Here is a 23,212-nt window from a genome sequence, read left to right as displayed (position 1 = left end):
AGGAGAGCTCTGAGAGGCACAGAGGCATGTGGTAAACTTGATTTTAGAGACAGACTTGGTTCTTCTTGTAGGATTTCAGAGCTACAGTTTGCAGGAGGTCAGTGTGGCTCATGTTGTGGAAGGACATCTTAGCCTGCAGGTTCAGTGCAAGTAACATGTGTGGACAAGAAAGAGGGCTGTATAGTTTGCAGGCCAATTCCAAATGCACTTGAAGCAGTCGCAGTTGTTCATGAAGGAGCACAGTCGGCTTCTTGCTCTCAGCAGGGCATGTGGAAGAGACCAAAAGGTTTGTTTTGTTGTGTTTGTTGGGCAGCATGTCCTGCTGAAGCAGGCGGAGGCTCGGAACTTCTGTATCCTCTCAGATCTGCCTGAGATCCGGGCAGTCCCTGGGAAAGCCATGTGCCCATTTCCATCCGTGGAGGCTCTGGGGTCGACCCACCAGAGGCTCTTGGAGCCAACTCATGCACAAGCCCAGAGAATGCCTCACGACTAGCTGTATCCTTGGGTTTCCCAGCAATGTCCGGGATGCGCCATGTTCTTCAGCCCCACTCAGTTAAGTTTCTAGCTGTTGAGTAACCTAGACTCTCAGGGCTTGAAACGCCCATGATTCGAGCGGGTTTTCTTGCCTCCAGCTCATTGCCTTCCTCTTTCTCAACATCTCCTGTTTTCTTTGAGAGCGAGACCCTACTCATTGGCATCCCTGAAGCTTGCAGGCAAGACCCTTCCCTTTGCCTGTGGTCAATCTCCTCTCTCTTCAGCGAGCGTGGTCGCTGCTGCTGTGCGTCTCTGGGAGACAGGTTTAGGTCTTGGGTGTTTATAGACAGGAAGTTGAAATCGGGGGGGATCCATTGTCAGGAGGCTTCCTCTTGCTTATGTCACACTGCGCAGTACTTGAATTTCTGCAGCAGTGCAGCCCTGTCTGTGTCCACAGGCGCTTCGACAGCGGTTGTGCTTGCTTGGGAATTCGTCCGTGGTTCTTGGCTAGGACGCAACAAAAGAAAAAAGTAACTGATTTCCCCTGAAGATGTTGACTGTGTTTCGAAACTGCCTTGCTTTTCCTTCTGAGATAAAAACAATCACACATTTGTGGTCATGTACTTTCTCCAAGCAATCATAAGGGTTTAAAACTGTGTTAGTGTAACTAATATTAATAGTTGACACAAACTTTAACCAGGAGCATTCTGGCCTTGGCAAATGCTAACAAGAAAAGCAAGACTTAGCAAAATGACAAAACCAGCATTTAGAATCTACTTGAAAAAGACATAAATTTACCAGCCTACTAGATTTACAAAACTGTTTAGAAATGTGGCAGGTTTGGGCCTCTTTCCCTGTATTCCTCTTGCTTGCCAAAAAAAGCTCCAGCAAGCAGTTGCAAAGAAGGATGTTTTCCAAAACACCACATGCTCTGTGCACTTGGGCTGGATCTGTGACCCTGGGAACGCGCTGCAGGAGCATCTCGCAGACCTTGAACTCTCCTGGCCGCCGGTACCGTACAGAGCGATCTTGTCCCTGTGCGTGTTTGTACTCAGCGAAGAACAACACACAAATCAGGTTCTTGGAGCTTTATTACCACACAGGATTTTGAAGACACAGATTAAAGTCTTCTGCTTGTGTAAACAACTGCAAAGGAAAAATATAATACTGGAAATGATACAGATCTATTTACGAAAACAGCTTCACTTGCTTCAGCATCTCAGCTGACTCAAACTGACCTGTTTGCTTCCCGACCCCCTGCCCCGAGGGGAGACCCAGGCGCTTTCCCCAGCCCAGCCATGTCCTGGCGAGACCACCCGTGTTCCTTCCCGAGCTTGGCGGCACACCCCCACTCTGAGCCGCCCTCTTCGTGCTGCATGTGCACTGGGGTGCCAGGCGGAAGGTGAGGGAGCTGCTTCCCTCTCAGCTGCTGCTCTTCAAGCTTTCTGAATTTTCGTTTGTGTCTTAATAATTACATTTATTCCTCACTGCTTGACTTTTCTTGCTTACCTCTTTCTGAGGATAGAGTAATACAACTTAGGATGTTAGGTAAGGTTGAAACCACCTCTGTATAAGCCTCCTGATTGTATCTGTTCAGTCCCCGGCGTGTCCTGCGTAGCGCTCGCACAGGGTGCAGCTGGTGACAACGTGACTGGTACTAACAGCCCCACGCGCTGTTTCAGGAGTACTGCTTCTTGGAGTCCTATCACAGACTGCTCTTGAAATGCTCAAAATCAGCACACTGCTGCTATAAACAAGAGACTAGGAAGGCCCCAGGCTCCATAAAGAAATACTTCAGCCATCCAGGCTCCTGGACATCCAGGGGCAAGCCGTAAGAACTAACACCTAATGTTATTTAATGCTCTGTAGCATGAAAATGGCACTGTGGGGCCACTTGTTAAACCACAGTGCCTTGTCAGTACAAGGGATAGAAGTGACAGATATTTTTGGAAAGTCTGAGGGAGTGAGAGAAAAGAGAGCACGCACAGGAACATCAAAGAAACGGGATCTTGTAGCAGATTTCTGTCAGCTGATGGAGGTGGGAGAGGAGGCTGTAAAAAGCCACTTGCAGTCTGTCGTAAGGATAGTGAGCTAAGTGAAAAAGCAGTAAATTCTTAAAAGTTCAGAGATTCAACCTTAAAAAAAATGAAACCGTTTAACCTAGGTTTTTGTCCACAAGCAGATTCTGTTGCTGGGCCAATAAACAACTCCTTATTAATCGAGCTTATTCTGTAGCCTTTAGGCAAGATTTACTCAGGCTTTCCCCTTGCAACCATCTGGTTGGTTGGTTTTTTCCTATTTTAAATTGATCAGAGTCTACTTTAAGCCAATTATGAGAACTCTTTCTCAACTAGCATTCAGAACAGCTTGGGTGGTCATCTTGTCCTATTTTGCTTATTAGTTTTTTGGCACAAAGGCTCAGTAGCACGAACATGATTCCTATCAGCTTGAGGATCTAGGGTGCACAGGCACGTTGGTCTTGTGTTTTCTGATCTCCTGAACTTACGCTCATTGCATGATGAGATGGTATTTCAGTTGTTTTGAGAGGGTCAATGAGAGGCTCTGCGGTTGGAGCTCTCTCAGTAATGGATGAAAATCAGGAAAGGAATGTGAGTTTTGGTCGAATGCATTCTTAGAGAAGATGTTGGAGCTCTGGTAGCTGAATGTTGTCAGGTGTCATGGAGACAAAAGTGGTCATTCATCAGCAGCATTCTGACAGTCAGACATGTATCGTTTCCTTTTGACTTTGGAAAAGTATTTATCCATCTATTGTCATATTCTCAAAAACGTGATGAAAAACATGCATCAGCCATAACATGGTATCAACATGACTTGTCACAGAAGTGTTGTTTGTTGAGAATGAGACACAGAAACTTCCTGGCCTCCCAGGAGAGCTTTGCCCGTCTTCCCACGGTGCCGGGACCTGTCAGCTGGCACTTGACTAACTCACCCTAAAACTTGCCTTTACACTTAGTGCGAGTTGAGCTGTCTCCTGCACGCTGTCCTGAGAGACAGAACCAGGGTTTGCATAGTTAATGGTTTTGGAAAGACTCCCCCTGCTTGGTGATCCCCAGATACGACACCTCTAGAGCTGCAAGGAAGTGCAAGAGCTCCAAAGCAGGTTTGGGTTTGCTGAGCTGAATCCATGTATGGTCCGTACAGTCAGCTCTCACTGGGAAGGTAACCTCCTATTTCCTATTCTTTCTCCAATTCTTAGGAAAATTTTACTCTTCTGAGAGGTATCTACACCATCGCTAGGCTGTGGTTGTGATCTGCAGTGTTTTTTATGGAGTAGCATTTGGAAGGAGGTAGAAAACAGACGATTGCTGCAAGGGAAGGGAGGACGCAGCTAGAAATGCCATGGGGATGACAGTATTGGGGTTATTTACTTGCTTATTACTTCCTGCCCTAAAACACCTAAACACAGGACTGCTCTTGCCTGATCTGGTAAGGAGGAGGAGCCCGGTAGGCAGGAGTGGGAAGGGTTCTTTCTCTCCAGGCAAGCAGAAGTGTTGTCTCCTCCTCCCTGAAGTGGAGCTCTTGGTAAGGTACGGTTATTGCCATGTGTGTGCTAATAGCTCTTTGGTATTGTTTTGCAATCTGAAGCCCACTGGTGGACCATAGGCTGTACAAAAGGGTGAGTGTAGCTGCCTGCTAGCCAGTTCCTCTCTTCCATTTTAAATATTTTTGCTTTCTGCTTGCTTGCATGGGGCTGCAGCCGAGATACGCCAGTAAGTTTCACCTCCATTAATTATATAAAACAGAATCCTGTATAAACTAACCCTACTGCAATGACTAACACTGCTGCTTTTATAACAGGACAGAGCTCTGCAGTAGATGTTACCGATGCATGAATGTGTGAAAAAGGACATGTATATCCATCATGGGCATGCTTAGGTGGCATTGGTGGTGGGGTGTTTTTTCAGTATCCAAATGACTGTTAGTAGATTTTGGAACTTCCTGGGGTCTGTGCTCACACACGCTCAATGAGTAACGATGCCCGTTGTCACGGGACGGCGTTCAGGCTAGACCGTAGGCAGCTGCAGTACAGATGCAACCTTTTCTGGATGGGTATGTGTTTCTGCACGAGCCAGAGAGGAGCAGAAGAGCTCTTCACACTGCTTGTTATCCCTAAGCTGGTTAAGCACCAAGCTGTTCGTGTACATGGTGGGAAGAAAACAAAAAAAAAACCTGCAGTGAAGATGCTGTAACTGCTATAGCGAGTGCCGGGTGAGCTCCTGTCGGGAGCCTGAGGAGAGGGGCCTCTCCTCACCCTTGTGCTCGGTCACGTTAGCGGGCTGGCTGCTGCCAGCGACAGAGTGTTCCCACGGGAGGTCGCCGTCCCCGTACGAGCAGGGAGTGCTGTGGCTTTCAAGGCACGTGCCAGAGTTGGCAGCAGGGCTGCTCAGCACCGTCTTGCATTTGAGAGGTCATAGGACAGCAGCGTTATCCTTGGTCAAAAACTACATCCAGACAGGATACCAACAAGGGAGGAGAGGCAGAGGGAGGCCTGACCTGGACTCCTGCTTCCATGTAACATTCAGAAAAGAAAACTGAATTGTTGATCATGAAGTTTTACCGACTTTGATTTGCAGAGATTATTTTTATGGCTTAGGAGTGAGCATGTGAATTGGGCTTAAGCCTGCTGGAGGCATGGCTATTTGTTTAACTATTGATCCTAAAAAAAAAAAGCAATAGCTAATGACATTTCTTTCCAAACTACAACTTTTGTGCTACCGCTTTTTGTTGCATATTCTGAGTTTTTTATAAGCAACAATTTGGGTTCTTAACTAAGGACAAATGAAGAAAGAACTGGATGAAATGGGGACAAAGGCCCAGATGTGCTTTAACTGTTTAAGTCCGACTTGGATGGATCTTGCTTGATGAAGAGAAACGTTACTCCTGATTGCAGAGGCGCCAGTGCTGTGAAGCTGTTAGCTGGAAAGCTGTAGCTCCAGGTCTTAGCATGTATGCTAATGTGGTTTACAACTATTGCAGGTTAATTTGGGAAGTGTGTAACGAGAGCTTGTATTCTCATAATGGTGGACTGACTGGATGACTTGTTTTTATAAACCTGATGCTTTGTGTATAAGTAGGGCTGGTAATTTCTGGTCTACAGTTGGGTGTCTGGTTTCAAAAGCCTCTTGAAGAAAAACATAGTTTGTTTTTGAAAAACAAAATTCACTGTAAGTTAAAAAAAAAAAGTAATTCTGATTAGATAAATTGACCTTCCTCTGTTGTAAGGACGTGTCTATTTTTATACAAAAAAACATGAGCAAGTTTAACCATCCTTAATCTTGGGCTCAGTTACAGCATCCATGGGGCAGTAACGAGCGCTGCAGACAAATGACGTTTCACCTCGCTGGCAGGCGAGCACGCAGCAGGGCAGAGCTCACAGAGCAGCACACCCTCCTTCCCTCCTGGCAGCGCCCTGACCCTCCTCCCGACCGCACTGGGCCCGAGCCAGGAGCTGCAGCTCCCCAGCCCCGGGTGCGCGAGCGCGGAGCCGGCCCGGCAGCCACCTGGCAGCTCCAGGTGGTGGGACAGAGACGGGGAGCAGGGCCCGGCCGGCCGGCACGGCGGGTGCTCAACTGGGAGACGCTGGTGCGAGATAGGAGTTGCAGGAACAGAAGAGACAGAGCAAATGTTTTTCTCCCTGCACTGTCTCAGACTTGTCCAGCAGCTTCCTGGTGAGACCCATTCTCTAACGCTACTTGGAGATAATCAGGGGTCTCCCAGCCTTTCCTGGTTTTGTCTGGCCAGCCGTGGACCCTGTCACACAGCGCGTAAGAAAAGGGACCAGCCTGCATGTCTGCAGCTAGACGCTGGCATGCCCAAAATACATTCCTGCCTCCAGCCCCTCCTGTTACTGCCGTTTTGGTGCTCTCTTCTCAGACTTCCTTCTCTCCAGGGAATTCCTGCTTTGCTGCTGTGGCTGTCTGCGGGCGGGCGGCTCCTGCTGCTCCCGGGCACCTCGGCCTGTGGATCACCCGCGGATCACCCCGGCTCGGGGCACCCGCAGCCCTGGGAGCGGTGCAGGCGGGAGCTGCGCTGCATTCCCCACTAGCAGCACTGGGGGTAACCTTTGCGTGCCAGGCAGGAGGGGATGTGTTCTTAAGACCTTTGTTCTATAAATAGGAGAAATAATTTAAACTGAAAATGTGCACACCAGAGTGGGCCAGCTGGATTCAAAGCTGAAAAGAATGTGCAACGTGGAAGAGTAAAGTGATGGTGCTGTTGTGCCTTTCCAATCAGGGCTGGGGCTCCTGCTAAGAGAGCAGATGCACGCTGCAGCCTCAAGATGCACCAGAACTGGCCTGTGTTGCGCGGTCAGTGCTCGGGTGAGGGGACTGCAGAGAGGAGCAAGTGCGGGGTCCAGGCCCACGGCCGGTGCTCAGCTCCCTCCCGGGACCCAGCGGAGCTGGACACGCTCTCTGGATCCCACGTGGTGACGCTGCTGCAGGTGCAGCCGACGGGCTGCTCATCGGTGTTGGGGGCAGGATAGTTGTTGCACTTTAAGGCTTTGTGTGTGTAACAGCCTATGAGAAATTAGCAGGAAGCAGATTCTGGAAGTTTAGTGGCGTTTGCAGGTTTTGTCTCGAATGGCAAGTGATGTGGGGTTAGTGGGGAAATTGGGGAGTTCTCTGCTTATCTGGAAAAAGTAAGCTATGAACTGACACAAAATGTATTAGCTGCTGTTCTGCCAAAATAAGTCTGTTCAGCAAATGATTCTTTGCTGCTTTGCATTCTGGTAGCAACCCGTGTGTGTACGCTGCTGGCGTGCATGCACGTAAGAAAAGTATCTCTGGGCCTTCTGATGTGCACAAGCTGACGTGTCCATGTGTGCTGACAGGGCGCATGCAAACATACGTCTGTCCGCAGCGTACCGATCTGGTGTATTCCGTACACTCACACCTGCTCACGTAGGCTGCGTGTGCAGACCAGCGATCACAACGATTGCTTCCGTGTTTCAGTTTGAAAACCTCTTTTCAAATTGATTTCATGAATTTTTCCGGATTTGTTTGGGTTACATTACACCAGGATCAGTAAAGAGGGAGAGGTGGGAGATTTTATTGGCCAACTTGTGAGAAAAAACTTGCTATCTTTCTGTGGCAGAAATTAAAAGACTTTCTAGAAAAAAAAAATACCCGGTTACTATTGCCTTTAAGTAATAGTTTTTGTCTGAGGGGAACCCACTCCAGTGGAGATTCCAGCTAATCGCAGTGCCAGCTCCACAGATGCTTTCCTGCTCATCGGTTAAACCCTTGGCTGTAGCCTCCTGTGCAGGAGAGCCTTGCTCCAAGCACAGGTGCAGGACCCGAGCAGACTCTGCGGCCGCTTGCACCGTGACCCTCTGCCGCACTCTTGGTGCCGGTGATCTGGGGCGGATCGCGGGGAGCAAGGCTCTTCACGTTGTCAGGCCAGCAGATTGCTTTCTGCCGGCGGCAAAACTTCTGTCCTCTCTGGGGCAGAACAAGTGCACTTGTTACCTATATCATGAGTGATAAAGAATGTATTCATTCATGGCATCTTTCATTTGAAAATAGTTCCCCTTACCCACACCCCGTTTCTTACACTTTGATTAAACGCTGCTCTCCAGTTCGGGGAGGGTGCGTGTAACGCCCGAGGTCAGTGTCTCTGGTAAGTACAACTTTATTTCATACCTGAATAAACAACATCTACTCTGTTTTGTTGTTCTCTGCATACGCTTCCCTCTCTTGGCATTTCAGCAACAAACCCTCTCCTACTCCTGTGCACCTAGGACTTGTATTTTTTGTGTGTTTTTAATGTTTGCTCTGCAGCAGCCATTGCATTTAAGTACTCGGTTTCTTACGTCTCTTAGTAAGATTGAGAATGGGGGAAAATTTTAAGGGATTGAAAAGTCCCGTTTGTTCAAGTTCAGGACAATGTGAGAAAATGTCATATTTGGATATGCGTCACTGTACCTGCAACAAAGGTTTTCAAAGTAATTTTTTTTCATTTACCTCTTGCAGGGGCTGAATGTATCTGGAGCTCAAATGTGTGTGTTAAATCGCAGACCGTGTGCTCTGGGGTGTTGTTCTTATTGGGCCTTTCTGTCTTTTTTGTTTTGCTGCCCAAATGAGATATCTGGAAAAAGGCAAGAGCTCCCTTTTCTTAAATGTCCCACAGGCCATTTCAGCTCTCAGAGCAACAGGTAACTCGCCAGACAGCCTTCTCTGGCTCCTGCACCCTCTCCTTTATACTGATCTTCAGCATTCAGATTCATTAAACATTTCCCTGGCTGGGCATTATGGAGTAAATCTGATGAAGCAGCTTTGTGTTACGCTTTACCCATGAAGCCATCGTTTGCTGTAACTTTTTCTAAGTAGGCCTAATCCATTTGCTGACACACGCCCATAGAGGAGTGGGGAGGGCACGTGGGGAGAGGAGCTGCTGCTCGCTTCTGGGGCTGTCGCTTTCTACATTGCTTCAGCACGCGTTGATGCAACCTCCTGTGTGGCGTCCAAGCAAGTAACGCAGTCCGAAGGGCAGAAGCTTTGTCTGGCTGGAGCAATCTGAGAGCTGGGATGTAGCTCCCAAGTGTCAGGGTTCAAAGCTCATAGTTGAAATCATCTTCTCTTCCCTTTCTGTGCGTCAGCACCGCAGCTGATTCAGACACCTTATCAGCAGTCCCCTCTACTGCACGTGCTTTTTCCGTACATCTGCTCTTCAGCAACTGCTGAGGGAATGACTTTGTCCCTTAGAGGCCCTTACCATCTGGAGGAAATGTTATCTTGAGGAGGTTTTTGTTGAAGGCTTCATCGGTCCAGAACCAGATTTACGGTCCTCGCAGTTCCGTGCACGGTGTCGTAGCTGCTGGAGTAGGAGGGTGCTTCTTGTTGGAGTCTGGCAGCAGCCAGAGCCTGTTCCCCTTCCCGGTGCGCTCTGCCTCGCAGCCGTGTGTCACTGGAACCCTCCTCGCCTCCAGTGCCTGTGCAGCTGGAGGCCCTTCCAGAAGTGACCCAAACCAGCGTACCCGTGCCTGCCGACCTCTGGAGAGGGTTGTGCGCCATCCATCGGTTCTCCTGCTATTACTTGCTCTCGGTGTGCTCATTTCTTCTGTTATTTAAAAAAAAGTCGCACTGTAAGTCACCAAACTTGATTGAAACATCTTCTATAAGAACATCCTTTCTACTGTACCATTTTATAAATTCCAGTAGTGTTCCTCTTCCTTTTCTTAGAGCAGTTCATTAATGCTTGTGACTGCAAATGCTACACCTGGCCCTCCTCTCCTGCCTGAATTTAAGAGTGGAAAATACGAACCGCAGAAGATCGCCGCCTGGCATGAAGGCAATGCTGTGTTGTTGACTTAAAAGCTCTCCTAGCAGCACTTAGTGAACTTCTATCTTCAAGGGTCCTAATTTGTCCAAAATTCTTCCCTGGTCAAGCTTTATTTTAAACTGTATTTGAAAATGTAAAGGGTTTATTACACCGAGCCTTAATGGAAAGGAAATACTTGCCCCACACTCATGTTGGCACTTTATATTGTTGTAACAAAACCAAATCAAAGTACCACTGATGAGGAACTTACTCAAAAAGAAAAGAAGTGTTAAGTGAGGACTAAAAGGACTTTTAGGACACAGGAAAGACTGCAGTGCAGACTATCCAATAAAGAACTAATTGGTTGAAAACAATCAGGTTTAGGTTCTCTTGATAAAGCAATTCAGAGGCTTGTTTAAGAACAGTACTGTAAATGATAAAATAAATGGATTACCTTGGTCTGGTATCTCACTCGGCGGGTGCGCTGGTTCCGGCGCTTCCTGTTCAGCCCAGCTTCGGGGAAGCAGCAGGCGGTCACAGCGCTTCCCCGCGTGGGTCTGGCCGTGGATTCGCTGCATTATTGGCAGCAGTGAGAGGCACTTGGCTCCCCGCGGGCGGCGCCGCAGATCCCCCAGCCGAGCGGGGCTGCCTGGGGCTGGCTGCCAGCGCAGGGCGAGGGGAGAACTTCTGTGGGCTCCCCGCACCAGCTCTTCGAGCGAGGAGCAGAGGCTGTCAGCTGCAGAGGGCAGGTCTTCCTACCTGGCGGGCAGCGTATCGTACCAATGCAGGACTCGTAGTGCCCACCTGCACCCCCCTTTCCATGTAACACATGCACAATTATGTATGCTGAACACGGAGGTTAGTTTAATAAAAAAATGTGGTAGCTTAATAAATTCAGATGGTCATCATCTTGAAGCTTAAGTTTATAAATGCTGCAGAACACAGGGTTTGTTTTAAAATACTACATACTGCAGCATCTTTCAGTAATATACCCGTGACAAATTTCAAAGTCTGTATCTTTGCCATAGGGAAATTCTGTGCTAATAGCTGCTTGTGTTTTTAAGCAGTAATTATCATTGCACTTGCAACATTTTTATAAGCCTGAAAATCTGTAAACCAATGTAAAGCACACTCGACCAAGGGCAGTGTTGCATATTTCTGAATAGGATCTGTACTAGTGCAAATGTTGAGTGCTGTAGTCATTAACTTCCATGGGCATGTGTGTTCAGTTAAACAGATTGAAGAGGTCTGCACCAGTACAGATGTTGCATGCTGTAGGTTGAAGTTTGCAGCAAAGCATGTCGTGCATTCTTCCAGCAAAGTGCTTTGTTAGTGTAGCCCGTGCATGTTGAAGTGCTGAACAAAGGTATAGCATGTCTCAGTTAAAGAGCCACCAGCTTATCTAATGTGCATGTTCTCAGTAAGACATCTGTAATAACAGGTTAATTTTACATTACAGTACTGAAGTGCAACAGAAAACACTTGGAAGTTGCACTACAAATCACGCATTAATTGATGGTATCTTGAACATAGTTAATTTAAGCCTTAAAAATTGCCTAGTGCACAGGGGCACCCCACGTTCTTCCAGCACAGCAGGGATCTTGGCTCACCTTCTGCTTCTAAGTGGTGCGGTAATAGAAATAGTAGTAATAATTTCAAGGGACAGGCTACCCCTGGGCCGGACTCGCATTGCGGAGTTGTGCTGTAGCCCCTTGGATGTAGGTCTTCAGGCTCTAGAAGCGGCATGTGCATTTGGACTAGCAGAGCCCTCTGTCTTTCCATACATGATATTCTCAAACAGTTTGGTGGAATTAAGGTAATTAGTGAAGGCCTGACCTGCATATTGGTTAGTGTGATTTATTCATTGACTCCACTTTCCCCCAATTTCACAAATAAAGAGAACAAACGTCTTTGAGTGCTAGAGCTTTGAGTCAGCTAAAACGAGGAGTTAAAAACAGCCAGCTCCCTTTGACTGTGATTCTGAGTAATAGTATGTGCAGAAAAGTGAATAAATGAAACAGTGAAATGGAGGTGTATTTACAGAGGTCAGTTTGTAGCTTCATCGTATCCTTGTGTCAGCGGGCTGGTGCAGGAGCCAAGAGAGGATGCGTGAGTGGCAGTCTACGTACAGAAGCTGCAAACTGCCGTTGCTGCTGCTTGGCTCTCCCGACGCCTTTTACTGTCTATTGACTTGGGCTTTGTTAAGGTCTTTCACTCTTAGTTGGATTGGCACACAGACTCGCAGCTCTGACAGTTCTTGGTACCATACCTTCATCACTGGTCCTTTCAAGTTTTTGCCACGTCAGTTGGGCGTGTACGTGCTTTGCTAAATCACCTCGATGTGGGCTCTGTTCTGCTCCTTTTGGGGGCCCTCCCCAGCAGTAGCAGAGGGGACGCGCTGCAGGGGAGCTCCCTGCCGAAGGAGGCAGAGCCACGCTGCCCCGGGCTCCGCTGGGCACCTGCCTTCGGGTTCAGGGGCAGCACCCGAAGTCCCAGGGGGTTGGTTCTGGCCCCTTTGCAGGGAGCGTTCCCTGACAGCAGCCAGTGCGTCGGCCTGCGCAGAAGGTTGCTGCTGCTCCAGCATGGATGCAGAATTCTGCTTTACTTGATGGGATTGAAATGAGTCCGTTCTCTTCATCCTCTTAATTTAATTTTTAATTATTTCAGCTTTCAGGGATGATTTAGTTCTTATGCTGACAAGTGCTAGAGGAGGTAACGTACTGCATGCGTTTTAGAGAGTCAAGAACTGAAGCATCAGGCTGCAGCTAGGGAGAGGGAATCTTTGCGTTGTAGGTTCATCTCCCTTGGCAGGCAGTGTCCTCCACTGCTGGCTGGGAAGAGGGTGAATCTGCTACGCACCACGTGCTCAGAAACACAGCCGCTGGCACTGGTGTAAGCGTGAAGTCAGTTACCTTTCTTCACCCCCGTACCAGTTCTTCTACTCGCATGTAAACGCTTTCTTAGGTGAGATTCCGTATAACATCCAGCTTCCCTTGCAAGCACGACTGACTGACGTTCCCCTGCTGTGCTGGGCGCGACACCGAGGTGTCCCCACCTGGGCCGTGTTCAGAGAAAGGGGCCAGCACTGAAAAGCCCCTTTGCCATAAGAGCCAGAACAGCGGGCAGCTGCCAACGCCGTTGATGGCCAGCAGCCCAGAAACCCCCGCGCCAGTAAATAGGCCAATTCCAGAGCAAAGTCTGGCTGTAGGTACAAATACCAGGAAAAAGCCGTAGCTGGAGAGAAGCGTCTCTTTCCGAATGTGTTCTGCCTCGGATTTCTAGTGGCCCATTCTTGCGCTTCCAACTGTTTGTGGTGTCAGGAACACGCTGCCCTCCCATCGTGTCGCTGGGAGCTGGCTCTTCTGCACGGGAGGTCAGAGTGAGGAGTCATTTTGATTTTTCTGTCTTGAAAGAGAGTTGCAATAGAAGTGTTATATAGCTCCTCTTTGTTTTTTCAGAGTGAAAGAATTGAAAAAGGCCAAGGAACTTGAAGATACGCAGCAGCATCCCGTAGCAATGTGACATTGCTTTTCAGACTGTTTTCATTTTCTGTTTTTAGCAGAGACATGCAACAACAACAACAAAAATACCCACTGCAGTTCTGGAAATACCAGCTGCAGGATTTTAACAGTAATGTTTTGGTCATTGCATTTGCACTTTCATGGACAACTTTTAATTTGTTCAGCAAGACATCTTGGAACTCAATCTTCTGTTGGATCATGGGGAAAACAAAAGACACCAGGAAGAAATTGTGAGTTGCTTCATTCTCCAAGAAGGAAGAAGCGATTAATTATCCTTTTCATATAGGGCTGTATTAAACAACATGTGGAACTGTACAAATATTATACCAAAAATATTGTTAAGAAAAGGTGGGAATGCACAAGCAACACAAGAATGCTGTTCCTGCACCTGTCAGTCATCTCCAAGAAACTGAAGCTTTGAGAGTCTCAGTGGAGGGGCTTAGATCAGTACATCTTTATTGGGTCCATGCATCCTCATTTCCTTCGCACTTCTGTCCTTTGTGTTTTATTTAAATCTCTACAGCACACTTAATGCAACTTTTTAAATCTGCAGGTTTTTAATACATCCCGTGGGAACTTACAGAAGGGGTTGGTGTGTGAGATAAACGGGTAATGCATGAGGAACGGAGAGAGCAGCTTAAGCAAGTTTTAAAAAGTTTTTTTGGTATTTTTACTAGAACCTGCAAACATATCAATTGTCATGTATTTTCTCTCATATTCAGCACTTTATTTTCTAGCCTTACTTTCATGTACTATTATTTTAATTAAGTTCTTAAAATAATTTGTCAAACATGTAGCTTTTTATCTTAAGTACTTGTCAAACCTCTTGTCGTTTTGCAGAGTCACATACATATGTTGCCTGGACATTTTATACCACCTAAAGATCAGAGTGGTGCTGCATTCTGGCCAGTAAATTCCTTATTTTGGCTACTTCATCAAAATCTGGGCAGTTTCTGTATATATAGAAGGTAGAAATGGAAAATGAGAAAAAATATTTGAAAGGGAATATATTGATTAATTACTAAATATTTTATTCACAAAGGGTCAAAAACTTGGCAAGATAAAATTATTATTTGTATAGTTTTGTCTGAATGAACGAGAAGAGTGTGGATGTATTGTTTGTACATATTGTATATATTAAAACAAAGAGATATGTGCATGAACTCAAGAAAAAGAAATGAACAAAGCAAAGCATTAGTGGCTATGGTCTGTAAAATGAAACAAAAACTTTATTTCACTATAAGAAACTTTATTTTAAATGTTCTTTAGAAGAACATTTTTGCTAAAGCATGACTAAATGGCAAAAAAGAGCTACTGTATTTAGACTTAGGAAAAAAAGGCAGAGCAACATTACTTTAAAAAAAAAAAAAAAAAAGAAAAAAAAAGGATATGTTTACATTTGATTTTGGCTACCAGGAGTTTGGTTTGGTTGGATTTAATTTATTTATTCCTTCCTTCTTTTTTTTTTCCCCGTCTTTTTTTTTTTTTTTGCCAATGGTGCCAAGTAATGTGAATGCTAATATTGCTTAAGAAAATTAAGTTACTTTTGCAAAGCAGATAATCATAAGAGTACAAAAACCGTATCTAGCTTAACACCATACACTCACTCCAATAAAGAACACTTAGAATGAACATAAAATGAAAAAAAAAAAAGAAATAGTACGAACGTAGAAAATATGTTTCACATTTTCATATCTCCTGCTGGAAGTCAGAAAATGTAATAAAAATTGCACAAAAAATTAAAAAAAAAATGAAGTAAAACTTAAAAAAAGATGCAAACTGATCTTGTAGGGGTGTCATGGTATATTGCTATTTCCACATAGTGAGGAGCCAAAGAAATTAGATTTTTTTAAATTGAACTACTAATTTAAAACTGTCACAAATTCTCAACAATGGGAACCAGGTTCTGATCTTTATTACACAGGAATGTAAGGGAAGAAACTCCTGAAGTCCATGTCGTTACTGTGGGTTATGTACATGTGTCCGAGATCAGAAACTGCTCCTGTGTGTTTGTTTTGCTCATGGCAGTTTAAAATTTCTGAATGGACTGGTGTAAATTTGAGATTGTTAGTTTTGGAATAGTTGTTCTTGCTTGATCCCGGCCACCAACTGCAATGTTTAAACGCAAGGCTTGTTGTGAAGCCTAAAAATATTCACATATAAGAAGCTTCTAAACTGGTGTCTTTAAAAGAAGAGTAAAAACAAAGATTGTGGCAAAAAAAACTGGGGTCAGTGCTCTTGGTGCCTTTTCTATAATTGTACCTGTTTTTAATTACTTCTTTTCACTGCCAGCATTGAATTACAGTAGATGTGCTATAGCTCATTATCAGAATTCTCTTGTACATTTCTGAACTGCTGCTTTATGACCTGATTCAATTTAAAAAAAAGGGAAAAAAGAAACATGAATGGCCTGGCGCTCACACTGTGCCTGTGGGCAGCCTCGCAGCCTCAATTTACTGTATGGAATTGGGACCTTAACTGCTAAATTTTCCTCTCACACAAAAACAGAACAGGAGATGCTGAAGAATCTCCTTTGGAATGAATTGGAAATGCTCTGTATGAATACTGGAAGAACTCTGACATTTTGAAACCGAAATGTTGCTCCCATTAACCAATACGTGACAATATAGAATCGACCTTTTCCTAGCAAGAGTAGTGACCTCAGTGGAAATGTTTTAACTCCCTGTCTTTACAGAAAATGATTCAGTAATATACAGAGCTATTTCAAATTACTCTTCCAGATCCATGGGCCTGGTGGTGTATCTACTAATCTAGATCCTGCTTCAGCCAAACGTTTAAGCGGGTACTTGCTGTTAAACGTGCAGGCGGTTCCGCAGGCGCAGCAGAACTCCTCGCACGCTTGAAGCCAAGTGCAGCTTCCGAGTGCTTTGTTGTGTCGGGCCATAACCCTTCAGTGTATCACTGGGGAGTTAGAGAGACTCCCCCCGCAGTGAAGTGATTCCGCTCACCCTTTCCTTGGTTGTGGAACTTACATTTTCATGGAAGATAAGTAAGTGCAGCTTTCCGGGAAAATTCGCATTCCCAAGTGCCAGGAGCCAGATCTTCTGTCTCCTGATAATGGAATTGCTCCTTTGTGAAACACATTCGACAGCAGTAATACTGTGTGAAAGAAATACAGAATATAACATGAACCCCCTCTCTGGTTGCACGCTTATGGCAGTTCCACACAATAGCTGGTGCCCAATGGGGGGTCCCCAAGACTTGCATGTAAAACTAGTATAGATGTCTTCTCTTTTGTAAGTTTTATTTTTGTAACCGTGCATGTAAAGCATCACTGAATCAATGGATCTGTTGAAGAACTCAGCTGCTGGAACCATGCAAAATGTTTTGAATTGCCCTTAAAATATGGAAAATGTTTTCTGAATGCTTTATATTCTTTCTGCTGTAAATTAAAAACAAAGAAAATTTCCCCATACAAAGCGTGTGCCTCTGTTTAAACAAGTCTCTTCTGTCCTAGCTTAAGAGAGCGACGTGCTCCTTTAGTCTCTGTAAGTAAGCACGAAAAAATTGTGTTTCTTCTCCTACACAACCTGCTTGTAAGTAGCACCTCAGGGGTTGTAACCCAGGCAGCCCAGGCGTGGGAGAGGACCTGCTGGCTCCTCGGGCAGGGAACTCTTGGGGGCCTCCCGCCGAAGGGTGCAGCTGCCCTGCACGGCACTGCCAGCCCCGTCCTTCCCCACTCGGAGCCCTGCCAGCGGCCAGGCAAAACCTTGACACGCCGGCCACCCTCTGCTGCTTCCCCGAGGCCCCCGCCCCAAGCAGAAACTTCTTTTGAGTGTTGTCTGCGCTCTTCCAGCAGAAAGGAAAACTGGTTTAAAACCACAGATGCTGGGTACCACCTACCTCTAATATCCAAGCTGCAAATTACAGGCTTTGCCAAGATGACTGCAACTACACAAAAGCTTTAAAAATCCATTTGCCCTTAAAATACAAGTTCTGCCCAGCTGCAGCTAGCAGCTTGGTTTGGTGGAAATTAGTTTTCAAGGCAATATGCTGTAGTTTTTCAAATTTGGAAATGTTCTGTGAAATTATGTAAGGTGACATAATACTACATATTTGTAAATATTTCACCAGCCCTTAGAGGGCACCGGTTCTGATCAGGTTTTCTAACACAACTTAAGGCAGTTCTATATAATAGTATAAACATGACAGATACATACTCCTCTATGGACAACTAGCTTTTCTGCGATCAAATTATTTTCAGATCTTCTTCAGCAGACAGTCACTTTCAGGGCAGGGTGTCTGGGCTTTTCATGAGGAACCACGCACACCTGGTAGTAGAATGCTGTATCCTACATTGTGCACAAAGCAGGTGAATCTTGGTAGAATTCAAGATGCCTGCTGATGCAGAAACCTGAGAGGTCACAATAACACAATAATGCTGATAAATGAGACTGAACTATTGCACTGAACAGATACAAGTTGCAAGTTACGTGAATCAACCCTCAATAATGCAACTTCTGTACCTGGCCCTGAGGGTAGCCCGGCAGAGAAAAATGGCTTTAAGAAATCATTGGGAGAGTCTGTGAAAGACTCTGTTTGTACCATGGTAACTCCTTCCAAAACATGAGATTTCATTAGAAGTTTCTTCTGGACTACAGAGAAACAAGTTTAATTATGTTTCTCTTTCAGAAGAAATTGGCATTTAACTCCGCTATTTATTTGCTCGCAGACACCTCCCTGATTTTCCCTTTTACGTGTCTGTTAATTCCTGGGCTCTACTTTAGTGTCATGGTGGGTTGACCCTGGCCAGTAAGTGAGCACCCACTAACTGCGGGCGTGTTCCCACCCCTCCCCTGTTCTCCCCAGCGTCACGGGGGAAGAGAACTGGAAGAACAAACGTGAGAAAACAACGCCTGAGGTTGAGATAAAGTGAAGGAAAAAAAGGAACAAAAATAAGGACAACCAATGCAGTCAGTGCCTCCCACCACGGCCCCACGCAGCTTCATCGCCGAGGCCGACGTTACCCAGCCAGAGCAGCCCTGGCAGCTGTCCCGGCCTGTCCCGGCCACCCTCGCCCAGCCGCGGGTAACCGGCGTCGTTTGCTCCGAAGCAGAAGGACGCGACCGCAGCGGCCGCGCTAGAGAATGTCACCCCAGCACGGGCACAGCCCGCGGGGTGCCCCAGAGCCCCGCCCGGGGCGCTCGGCCGAGGTCACGCCAAGAGCCCTTCGCAGCCCGCGAAGGGCGAGAACCGACCCCGGCAGGGCCTTGCGGCACTGCCCGAGGGTGACACGAGGGCCGGTGTCTCCCCACGTGCTGAGGCGATTTAACCCCCAGAGGAGCAGCACGCGCACGCTCCGCGCGGGGCCGCACCCCAGGGCGGGCTCCGGGACGCACCGACAGGCGCGGGGCGGCGGGAGGCGCCGGGCACGGCCGAGCGGGACGGGGGCGCGGGGCGCGCGCAGGCGGGGGGTGCCCCACCCCCCATGGCCGGGCGGGGCGGGTCGTCACGTGCTTCCTCAGGTGCCGTCACGTGTGGGCGCGCGGCGCCTCTGGGGGCGTGGTTTCCCAATGCACCGCCGCTTGGGGGCGTGGTTTCCCGATGTACCGCCCCCGGGCCGTGGTTTCCCGGGCCCCGCCCAGGCCCCGCCCGGGTCTGACGTCACATCCTGGGCGCCGCCGCGGGTGCACGAAGTTCCCGTTGGGATCCGACCGGTCGTTCTCTCGGTGCTGCCACCCGACCCTCCCCGGCGGGATGTGAGTGCGGGCCGGGGGAGGGCGGCTGCGAGCGGGCGGGCGGGGAGGCCGCGGCGGGCCCGGCCTGCCCCCACTGATCCGGCCGCGCCCAGGCGGGCGGTGGCGGCGGGAGCGGGCGGAGGCCGAGGCCGACGGTGCAGCGCGGGCGGCCCGGCCCGCCCCGCCCCGGCGGCGGCAGCTGAGCGCCCCTGGGCCCGCAGGGGCTCCGGGAGCGGCAGAAGGCCGAGCCCCGCCGTCGCCGCTCGGGCCGGGCCCTGGGGCGTTCGGCTGCGGCGGGGCTGCCCGGTCCTGGCGCTCTGCGGCCATCCCGGCGGGGTCCCGCCCGCCCCGGCGCCTCTGAAGGCGCCGCCCGTGGAGCCGGAGCTCTGAGCCTCCTGCGGCCGCTGGCTTGTGGCGTTTGCACGGCTGCTCTCGGGAAGGGGGGTCACTTCCGAGGCTGCCCAGCCCTGGGCCAGCGGCGGAGCGGCGGGAAGGGCGAATCGAGCACCGGAACAGCGGAGCTGTTGTGCTGCGCTGTACGGGGAGCACTCCTGAGCCTCGGCGTGGCCTTCCTGGCTTGCTCGTTGTGCGTGTGTCCGTTTGTTCCTGCTAAACGTAAATGAGAAGTCGATGTGCAAACATGTAAATACAGCCAACGCTCAGACTCGGCACTTCCGAGTACCGGGATGCGCTAGACAGAACCTGCTTCTGGTGCAGAAGAAAGGAAAACGTGGAAAAGCAAATTGAGTACAGCTAGTTCTGGAGATACGCAGCAAAAACTTGGTAAAGCAGTGAAAAGAGTGCGAGAAGTATCTTGCATCTATTACAAAGGTTCAGGGTGTTGTAGCTGGTAAGAACTCCTCAACTGGCTGACGCTATGAATTTGGAGCTGACCGGAGGTAAATCACTGTATGTGCTGAACACTTTTTCCTTGCACTTTCTCTTGCTCCATGTCAACTCTTTCAAAAGAACAGAAACAACCCCTGGAAGAGCACATAGTTAGAATAACTGTTAAGTTTCTGTACTTAATTTTTTGTAAGTTACTGTAGCTTGAAGCTTAGTATTTGTGTTCCTACTGGAAAACAAGAACACCCCTGAGCCCCAGTGCTTGAATGTTTGAGCCTTGTGAACTGTTCTAGGAGTTGTCCTGTGCCTTATTGTAAACTATAGTACTAGCAAGCCATTGCTGGCTTTGAGCACGTCAAGCAATTTGTTGGCAAGGTGTCTGGAACGCTGCACAAGGTACACCTGTTGTCAGCTGTTAAAACATCACTTCTCCTTCCAGTAGGAAACTGCCCCATATTTATTCCAAGGGTACAAATTCAGGAATGTCAGATAACTTGTGTAATCTAAATATCCACTTAAAACCACAACCTATCAAAAGCTAAACAGAATAATGATGGCTTTCTTTACTGCAGGTCAGCCAGTGTCCCTGCAAGCTCAAATGTGGCTGCTGGCAGTAATCGTCGTCTTCAGCAGACTCAACACCAAGTAGATGAGGTAAAAGTTTAGTCTGATAGCAGTGTATCCATTGTTCTTCATGAAACCTATATAACTAGAAGCAGTTTGAAGGGGAAGCCTGGTATCATTCAGCTTGCTTTACTATACTTATCTCATCTTAACTCTTGCAAAGGTTTAAAAAAAAAATCCATTCAGCTGGAGTGGGGAAGTAGAGAGATGTTACCAGTGACCAGACGTTAGCTGCGAACTCGGTGATTGAGGATTTGGCATAAGTAAAGATAAAAACCTTTGTTCTTACTCTCATCGGCAGCACTGAAGGCTGACTGCCAAATAGGACTTGCCCAGACTTCTGGGGAGCCACGCTGGCTGCTGACAGTATTTTTTGAGATGTGGCTGGCTAGATCACGTTTATGTGCCTCAACTCCTGAAGCGAGCCAGGAGTTATTTCCCAGGTTTAAGGGAGTGCCAGCACAACTGGCACTGCTGACATTCTAAAGTAGGTACTAGGGGCTTCCAGCCACGGGTGAATTTCACGGTGTTGTTTAAGCTTATGACGGGATGTACTAAAGCAATAGCTACTCCTTCTGAGAAGAGAACACCAAGTACCATGTGTTGCTATCTGTTGCCTGCAATTAAGTTCCACAGTGGGTGATACAACTGATAACTTACTGTAAGCATTAAACCGATGTAGGTGGTTGACATCATGAGAGTGAACGTGGACAAGGTGTTGGAGCGAGATCAGAAGCTCTCAGAGTTGGATGACCGTGCTGATGCACTGCAAGCAGGAGCTTCCCAGTTTGAGACCAGTGCAGCCAAGCTGAAAAGAAAGTATTGGTGGAAGAACTGTAAGGTAACCATGGCTTGTATACTTACACTATGCAGTATTGCAGTTAGTGCTGTATGATTGGCATCTCAAAAAGCAGAAGTAAAAGTGACTTTAGCCAATGTTATTTAAATTGTAGCATCTGCTTTTTTAAAACATGGCATAGTGGTCAGGTGAAGTAATCAAAAGCTGGATTATCAGCCATGCTGCCTGATGCAAGACCTTGTCTAAGATGGTAACAGCCAGAGGGAAACAGCTCAGTAATCTGAGGCTTTAGGGAAGAGGAAGAAAAAGACCAGAAGTGCACAGGGTGAGTTAATGTGCAGGAAGTGTTGGAAGGCAGAAGGACCTCGCTCAGCCTCCCGCACTTGGAGCTGTTGGCAAAGGTTGGAATCCTCTTTGGTAAGCGACGAGGACAGTGGGAGCTGTGGTGCAGGGTGAGAGCAGAGTGATGTTTAACAGTTGTCTAGTCCTGCTTGCTCTGTCGCCTGGGGCAGGCTTTGCCCGGAGGCACAGTGCAGAAGGACCTGTTGGTCTGCTCTGCCTGCGCTCAGGCACCGTCCTGAGCGGTAACGGTGCATCGAGCTCGCTCACTGGAGAAGTTTGGTCCTACGCGGTGCAGAAGTACCTTGCAGGGGCTGCTTTCCTCTACCCTAAAGGCCAGTTAATGCTGCTGCATGGTTTGTCCTAAGTGTTTTATGGCTTTTTCCACAGATGTGGGCAATATTGATAGCTGTTGTTCTCCTTATCATCATCATCATCATTATTGGTAAGTTTCACCAAAATGAAGATTTCTCATAGGGTTGGAGCAGGTGGTGTTAATTCTCTAGTGAACAGCAGCGGCTGCTCTGCCAGCAGTGAGTGGTAGACCCTGACCACTGTGGGAGCTCCAGCAGGTGAATCTCACACCTCTGCAGAGTGAAACAGGTGGAAGTAGCAGGGACTTAGAAACCAGGAGCAGCCCTTTTACAGCTGCGTGTTGCAAAGTGTCGGGAGAAACACCACGTGCTCCCCTTGCCCGAGAACTGCTGTTCATCTGCCTCAGCCCTTGCGAGATGAGGCCTCTCCGGCGCGGCGGTTCCGCGGGCGCTGCTGTAGGGGTGGGCTCTTCTCAAGGAGGGACTCTGCTGCTGGTGAAGTGATGCCGCTGTTGGGTGCGGACAGCAAGGTGGGAATGCGGAGTGCAGCCTGTGGGGAGTTCTCGTGTCACGCGGGAGCGTTTCATGGGAGGACAAAGTTTAAGCCTGTGCTGTAATACAGTAGCAAACACGCAGGAACCATTGGCAGCAGGTCCTGGGTGAGAAATAGTCCGTGTGCAAGCACAGAGGAAAGCTAAAACTAGGAAAAGCAACGTGGGAAACGCTTAAATCCCTCTTTACCGATCTCTAGCGTCTTGAACTCTTAAAATGCGGGGTTGTTCCGGTGAGGGGCTGCAGGAGACTGTCCAACCCTTCTCTTCTTTTTGTAGTCTGCAGTGTGCCTTCATGAGTTACGGGAAGAAACTCACATCAACTGAAGGTGCCAATCTTCAGCCTCTCCACTTCAAACCTGCTGCATTTTCAGCCCATTTACTGCTGTTTAAAGCAAAACTATTTTGATTACTGAAATGTTAACTAGCTTCACCCGGTTGCCTTAAGACACTCCTGTCATTAATTACTGACCAGCACAGCGCCCCCTGCACAGTGCCTGGGTGGGGGGTGCGGAGCGGCTGCGGAGGATCCGGCTCTGGCGTTTCCAGTTGGTTGGTGCCGTCGCGGGTCGCGGACTCTGCCGGTGGTTCCGGGGACGGACCCTCCCGCCTCCGCCGCTCCCCGGGGCCGGGCTGGGATCTCTCTGCCCGCCCCCGCCGGGCGGGAGGACAAAGGCCCCGCCCCCGGCGATCCCCGAGCGGAGGCGGGGCCGCACGTGGCGGCGGGGCCGGTGAGCGCACGGGGGCCGCGTGCGGCGGCGCG

The 23,212-nt window shown here is 48.3% G+C and overlaps 2 protein-coding genes across 13 annotated transcripts in view; both read left to right on the top strand.

Annotated features, from left to right (window-relative positions):
- Nucleotides 1-16,717, top strand: part of CAMTA1 (calmodulin binding transcription activator 1) — a 305,869-nt gene extending 289,152 nt beyond the window's left edge. For 9 of the 12 annotated variants that reach the window (XM_074847837.1, XM_074847839.1, XM_074847834.1 and 6 more), the window contains 2 exons: nucleotides 4,081-4,111; nucleotides 13,215-16,717. In XM_074847837.1, the coding sequence (XP_074703938.1) occupies nucleotides 4,081-4,111; nucleotides 13,215-13,247 (64 nt within the window). In that variant the 3' untranslated portion in view covers nucleotides 13,248-16,717. The remainder of the gene's footprint in view (nucleotides 1-4,080; nucleotides 4,112-13,214) is intronic. The other 3 variants (XM_074847844.1, XM_074847835.1, XM_074847833.1) reach the window with 1 other exon arrangement.
- Nucleotides 16,718-18,886: 2,169 nt separating this feature from the next.
- On the top strand, nucleotides 18,887-22,882 carry VAMP3 (vesicle associated membrane protein 3). The gene is made up of 5 exons (XM_074848310.1): nucleotides 18,887-18,997; nucleotides 20,395-20,476; nucleotides 21,129-21,287; nucleotides 21,975-22,029; nucleotides 22,729-22,882. Coding segments are annotated over exons 1-5 (318 nt in total). The 5' UTR covers nucleotides 18,887-18,995; the 3' UTR covers nucleotides 22,749-22,882.
- Nucleotides 22,883-23,212: the final 330 nt, after the last annotated feature.

The sequence above is a fragment of the Strix aluco genome, chromosome 22, assembly GCF_031877795.1.
Source record: "Strix aluco isolate bStrAlu1 chromosome 22, bStrAlu1.hap1, whole genome shotgun sequence".
Lineage (NCBI taxonomy): Eukaryota > Metazoa > Chordata > Aves > Strigiformes > Strigidae > Strix > Strix aluco.
The sequence above is the reverse complement of the archived record's forward strand: the minus strand, read 5'-3'. Positions and strand labels throughout refer to the sequence as shown.

What these genes read in the sequence shown, in the direction of transcription:
- VAMP3 (XM_074848310.1), top strand. An exon ending in CTCAACACCAAGTAGATGAG is followed by an intron (nt 20,477 to 21,128) that starts GTAAAAGTTTAG and finishes AAACCGATGTAG; the next exon opens with GTGGTTGACATCATGAGAGT. An exon ending in ATTGGTGGAAGAACTGTAAG is followed by an intron (nt 21,288 to 21,974) that starts GTAACCATGGCT and finishes CTTTTTCCACAG; the next exon opens with ATGTGGGCAATATTGATAGC.